General features: G+C 29.6%; 1 protein-coding gene across 1 annotated transcript; it reads left to right on the forward strand.

Moving 5' to 3' along the window:
* Positions 1-423: 423 nt before the first annotated feature.
* LOC119835721 (inter-alpha-trypsin inhibitor-like) lies at positions 424-3,793 on the forward strand. Its single transcript, XM_038360701.1, has 4 exons — positions 424-517; positions 2,589-2,780; positions 3,174-3,261; positions 3,551-3,793. Exons 1-4 carry the CDS (start codon positions 424-426, stop codon positions 3,714-3,716), a joined length of 540 nt encoding a protein of 179 aa, XP_038216629.1. The 3' UTR covers positions 3,717-3,793.
* Positions 3,794-7,371: the final 3,578 nt, after the last annotated feature.

Raw genomic sequence — 7,371 nt, forward strand, 5'->3', positions numbered from 1 at the left:
ATTTTGTTGTGTGTACTACGAATGACTAAGTAGTATATTTCTCTTTGCGAACCAAATATATGATAAAGGAAGCGGCGAAGATTTTAAAACAGAAATCTTAATCAAAAAACTTCTTCTAAGACAATTGCATAAAAATTATCCGACTTTTGTAGCCATTTAATAGCATCATTTAGTCGTAGTCTGTATTTTTACAACAAGTCGAGTAAATTTAATCAATCAAGCGTTCAACCCTAACATGTGACATTAAGTGTCATTTTCTGCTAATTGAATATGACATTTCGATTTTGCCCTGATCGAATTATATGTTTTTGTCATTTTAAAAATAAATGTATAGATATATAGTATCTTTATTTTCATGTTTTGTTAAATACTTTAAAATCTTATGATATAGATAGAATATATACAATACTATAAAATTGAATCATGAATTTTGTTGATCAACACGATGGAGGTGTAAGACGAAAAGCGCAGAACGCAAAACGCAAAGCGCAGCAAAATGCTCCTAGCATTACGCCAAGTAATACTATATGTATTATAATATCAAAAATACAGTTTAAATATAATACGCCAGTAATTTTCACTTCATCTTTTAAATAGAGCTTTCCCAGGTGTTTCCTCTCGTTGAAAGGTTAGGAACTTTATAGTTTTGAGACTCCATTTTATAAACAGGCGTTTAACATACCCACTGGGAATATCTTCTTAAGATGTCTGTAACATTATTTATCCAAAACATTCCATGTATAAAATTATTGGAAAGTTTGGTTTGGGCCCAGATGTGTTCAAATTAAAGGATCAAATATTTTATGAATTAGTTCTGGTAAGTTTTCTATTATTACTAAGTTTTAATTATTTTCAGTAGTCCCTTGAGCCTTCAATACTATGGACACTTAAAGGCTGCATAAATTTTTAAGGACCTGGAGGTAAATCATACTTTTACAAGAGAAGAAAATTCAAAATTTAGATAAAATAGATATGTCACTGCGATATAAAGGGTATTATTTATCATTTATCACTCTAATATGTTCTGAAAAGATGTTAAAAACCAGTAAACATAATCTTTGATTGTGAATATTGAATTTTAAAAAAGCTAATTTTTGGTATTTAAATGATGTAATAGGTGATAGGCATAGGATAAAGAAACAGGTGAAATAAATGTTAAAGCGCAACATTTATTTTACCTCTTCCTTTATTCTTTACATTTAGCAGCCTCAACAAATATGCTGTTAAGCAATATGGTCACCATATTATATGCTGAATTCATCCTATTATTTTATACTAGCTATGCCACATAAGTATGAATCCGGTAGTATATGTTATATGGTTTATTCCCCTTGTCCAGCTATCTACATACCAAATTTCATTGCAATTGGTTCAGTAGGTTTTGCACGAAAGAGGAACAAACATACACATATACATACATTCAATCACAATCTTTTGCATTTATAATATTAATAGGATAGGAATTGTAATTATTTTTAAAGTGGTATGCAATTTTAATATTAAAAAATGTTATATGGTTTACAATGTGCTGTTTAAAATGATAACATTATGTATTTAATAAGTAATTAAAAAAATATAATTTTTTGTTATTGATGGATCCATTTTTCATTTCAATTACATTTATTTCTTTAAACTTCCCATGGGAATGAGAATTTTCACAATGTAAATGTAGCCTACGCTACTCTTTAGCCTTTTTATTATCTCCTGACATTAAAATCATATCATAAAATCACTCTGTTGCTATTTAAAAGAAAGATAAACAAACAGATTAACAAATAAGCATGATTTTGCATCTATAATATTAGTAAGGATTACTGTGATTCCAATTCTTTTAAACAATACAAAACCTAAATATAACATTCAAGTTATTTCCTATAAATTCTTATCACAGGTATAAAAATAAAATAACATTTGTACCTATATTACATTTTTATTTTTCACTTCTTAACTTTCGTTAGTTGATAATACTTTGTTGAGTTTGTTTTGTATTGTAGCTGTTCACCCATATGAAATTACTTAAATTTTTGTTTATTAAGAATCTTAGTTATTTTGAAATCTTCGTAATAACAGGACTACTAATTGTAATACCTTGCTTTTGTCGTAAAAAACACACAAAGGAGCATCATAGTTTTAGATCTTCAACTGACCGAAATATAAGGAAAGTTTGTATTCAGTATAATCAAACTCTGAAGGGTAACATATAGTTATTTTTTCACATACATTTTCAATTTATCGTTTATTATTTTTTACATGTTTCTCTATGTATATATCTTTTTATGCATAACATAAAATAAATATCTGCAATGTCCCCTAAAATTTATGTTGTTAGTTAATATTACCCACACATTATTCACTACATAGTATAAAAACAAATTCGCTTTGTCTGTCCCTATGTCCCTATGTATGCTTAAATCATTATAACTACGCAATTAATTTTGATGGGGTGTTTTTTAATAGATAGAGTGATTCAAGAGGAATGTTTATATGTATAAAAAGCATCTAATAAATTACTCTTAATTTAACTTGTGTGAAACCGTGGACAAAAGCTAGTTTAGAATAACTTATATCATAATTTAAATTATTTTCAGCTCGACACAAAACCTGTTTTCTCCGGCCGGACACTGGGCCCTGTCGAGCTGATATCATCCAATGGTATTATGATGTGAGACAAAGCAAATGCTATAGATTCTTCTGGGGTGGTTGTCAAGGCAACGGCAATCGTTTTGAAACACAGGAACAATGCTATGAACATTGCTACTTGGATATTAAAGACAGCCAAGGTATGCGATAAAATTATTATCAAATCATGATTAAGTATTTTTAATTTTTAATTTAGTGGTCATGAATCTCTAAAAAATTAAAGGTAAAATCATGGTCAAGTGCTGTGCTATGTTCATAAGAAATATTTTGTAAAGAGCTATGTTCAAGTTTTTTAATAAGTATGATTTTATGTTTTGAATACAGTTTGTAGTAATATTAAAAAACAGTCCTCATTTATAAAAATGCCAATTTGTGAATACCAAAGTACAGTTATTCTCATAAGGATAAATTAAATACCAGATAGAATACATTATATTATGGAATGTTAAGATTGTGTAGTTGCTCAAGAAAGAAGATTTAGAGAGAGTCAAAATATGAAATGCAACAGTAGTGATGAGTTTTTGTTGTTTCAGCGCAAATCCCACATTTCTGTTCGTTAACATTTAATTATGGTGACTGTTTCGGGTATTTCAATCGTTGGGCTTGGGATACATTGAGCAAGTATGTGTAATCTTTAATCTATATTCTATTATATATAGTATATATATATTCTTTTGGTTTTAATAGTAATTATATGAGACGTAACAGCGATAACTCATATGTACAATTATTTACATAAAACAATCCAGGTTAATGGGGTTTGTGATTTAATTAAGATTAGAATATTTGGGTTATGTAGCATTTAAGGATTTGTATGCCCTTGATCATTATCTGCATAGTTAATATTGATTTCATAATTTTCATCAAATGATTTACAAAAAAAAATGTATTTATTTTATTATTTTCTCAGGACTTGCAAGCGCCATCTCTATTCAGGATGCGGCGGTAATCAGAACAACTTTCAAACACATCAAGAGTGCATAGAAACATGTCTCAAACCACCTAACAACACATTGAGTAGAAGTCATTCCTTCACTACTTGTATACCCGCGATAAATATCCCTGAAGTCCATTGACATAATATGTGAATCTATTTATATGGTATAAATGGTTTAAGTGTCTAATAAAGAAATAAAGACAACAATGTATTTAATAGAATTATTTTCTTTTAAGTCCCTTTCGTTCCGATATTTCATAGTGGAAAATATATATATCAAAACTTTATGGAAGTTTTGTGAAACGAAACTAGATGGCGCTATCAGTACTATAATCAAACCGAATCCTTGGCTTCGAATGCTGTTGGGGTAGCTTATAAACATTTATTTAAAAAAAATTCAATAACCTTACAAATTACAAAAACAAAATTCATAAAACAGTTTCAACCATCGAAAGTGCAACATAAAGGAATATGTCTAATGTACATAGGTACAGTATAAAACACAAAGTAATGGAATTTTCTTAAATTGAAATCACTAATAATAAAAATCAATACATAATAGTCATTACAAACCATAACAATAGAAATAGTATTTCTTACGAAACAGTCCACTTTTATTACAAAGGAAGCATTAACTATTTATTCTCCATCATTTTATTCGATTATTACGTTCAACAATATGAAGTTAAGTGGACTGCACATTATTTATTTGATTTTATTTGTAGTTCAACTTGCTTATACGGTAAGAGATTAAAAATTATCGTTAATAAGTTAACTTTAGGTCTAAACGTGATAGAACATGAAGCATGCACAAATTTGTTAATATTTTACGGCATTCCAATTATATTATAATTTTTTTCGTAGGAAACTAAAGCAAACACGGTTAATTGCATACAAAACGGTACTGACACAGCCTTTAAACAGTACTCAAAACATATTATAGCGGCAAAACTTAAACAATTCAACATGTTTTTCAAAAATTACATAGACACGCTTAAGTACGATTTTAGAAACATTAAGCCAGAAGACGTGCAAAACAAGGCGATAATTAAAGTTTATCTTTAATTGCTGCTGTATATCCACCATTTTAATTTCCAGTGTACTGTATGCAATGCTAAGGGGTTTCGCGATGATGTATCATGGAAGTTTGTTAAAGTGCCCGTGCCAAAACGAAAATACATGGTCCGCATGACAAATAGTACATCTCCATATTAATGCCCAAAAATAAATGAATTAAATATAATTAAACGGTTTTTTTATTACTTAACTATTCGGAAGTGGTATGAAAAATTTGCATTGATTTCGACTGGACCACTTTTTAGTCCTAAAATTAGGACGGTTCCAATTGGATGGTGGATGTGTTTTAATTATCCAGGATATATAAGTATTGATATTTAATGTGGCTTGAAATGTTCCGGATGTTCAAAATGTGAATCTGATCTACATTATTGATTCTCTCGTTTATGCAACATTTATATCGCTGCTCCATCATCTTAAGGTGATGTTATAAGTATAGCCCAATATGGCTATCCTGGATTTTTTAATTTGAAGCAGCACATTTTAAAATTGGCGCCTGCAACCAACCAACAAACAAAATAACTCTTCCGCATTACATATATATACAACTACAATAATACTTTTCTAATTACAACTTCTAGGTTATAAGTAAACAATAGCCAATAGAAACCTCATAATAATAAATATAAAATTTCACAGGCGCAAAATTTAAAAAGAATTGATAATGAAATAACTCCCCTAAACGATTGGAGCAAAACAACGTTAGGGTTTAAAATAAAGAGTATCCTGTCACAGCTCGAAGGATCTACAAATATTTTAAGGAGTGACGATGATTTTAAATCACTACTGGACCAGTTAAAAGATATATTTCATCACACGCCTACAATGAGCGCGACGCAATCCAGTGTCTGTCGCAAATGTCGAAATAAATACCTTTAAAATTGGTTATAATGGCAAATACCTTTAAAGTCTAACGTAATATGTATACAAAGTGGAATAAAATTTTCGATTGATTCTTTGTTTCATTTTTCTGACTGATCATACTTTATGAAGGTAGTCGATATGATACTTACTGACCTATGTTATTGATGTAATTATACGGACATTTTTATATTACCTAGCAGTAAAATAAAGTTACATAAATTTGTAATACTTGACAGTATTACAATATAAAAGGAAAATTAGAAGGTTCTTTGAGTATTAAATCTTAAAAGAGGAATCATTTTTTATATAGTAGGTATTTATTTCCACTCTATTTCTACTATTAATAGACAATAACCACATCAATATACTTCAACTACTAAAAAAGAAAACCTAGGTACAGTCATGTGACATACGTCTGTTATCTTCTTATTTTATGAATTAAAAAATTAAAAAGTTATAAAAAACGAAAATGTATTCAAACGAATTTCGACCTTACTTTATTTTAATCAAAAAGGAGGAAGAAAAGGGGGATAAGTTTGCGCGAATAACTATGGAAGTGAAGCATCGTGCGACGAAAGAACCCATAAATCCATTTACTAAGAAAACAGTTTATACACAAACTTACCCAACTAAACTAATCCCAGCTGCGCCGAGGAAGGCTTGTTGTTATTATTGCTCACCGTAGTACTTACTTTCTCATTTAATACAATGCAAAGAAGCTCTGAAGATTCATTAAAGAGAAGAAGGAGGCCCCTCATACATTTTCTTGGCATGATTTGGGCTCGGGCCCTAGGCAACATACTGGGATCGTCTGTACGACTGATTTCATGCCATAAAATGTCCACCAATGTGTATATATTTTGCTTACAATCCTTTCATTTTATATCGCAGTATTTATCAATTTTGGTGAGCGAAGAAACCTATTTCGTCCGTGAAAATAAGGATGATGTGGATTCTTTAGACGATTTTGAATAATACTTATATACTGTTGTCGTAATTAGGGCATGAAATATTCTTTCAAATCAATAAAACGATAAATCCTCATAATGTTTGTTTTAATTTCAACAGATAATACAAACAGAAACGTAGGGATTACTGCCGGGGATTAGTATTTTTGATAGGTAATTGTATGTTTAGAGCACTTGTATTAACAGTTAACAGTATTGATTGTTACTTAAAGTCAATATTTTGAAATATCCATATCAGCTCAAATGGTTACATCGACGAGTGTAAGTGTAAATATATTACGTGGAAAATATACTTTTTGTTATATGTGAGACTATTGTATATATGTGACACTATAACTTGAATAAAATAACTATTCTACACTAATATTATAAAGAGGAAAACTTTGTTTGTTTGGTTGTAATGAATAGGCTCAAAAACTACTGGACCGATTTTAAAAATTCTTTCACCATTCGAAAGCTACGTTATCCACGAGTAACATAGACTATATATGTACCACGGGCGAAGCCGGGGCGAACAGCTAGTAGTAAATAAAATAAAACAACTCTCAATCAATACTAGTTTTTTATCTTCAATCTTCTTAGGAGAGTTCACCGATCTAATTATTATTATCGAGGAACTATTCTACTATAAACATCTTTAAAAAAGGCTTAGTTTTTTAAACTAGGTACATATAATAATGCAGTCTTAGTATTGCCGGCATAGTGTATAAGTTTGTATTATAAAATATACTTTGCAGTGTTATCCACGAAATTGCACGTATTCTTTCAGGCAACGAAGCGTAGAAGTACTTACAAATTGCCTGTGATGTGTAAATACTTAGTCTGGCCATAAATACTGTTACACTTAATTATAAAAAAATATTACATTTGAATTTCGAATCTGTC

The sequence above is a fragment of the Zerene cesonia genome, chromosome Z (assembly GCF_012273895.1).
Source record: "Zerene cesonia ecotype Mississippi chromosome Z, Zerene_cesonia_1.1, whole genome shotgun sequence".
NCBI classification, from domain to species: Eukaryota; Metazoa; Arthropoda; class Insecta; order Lepidoptera; family Pieridae; genus Zerene; species Zerene cesonia.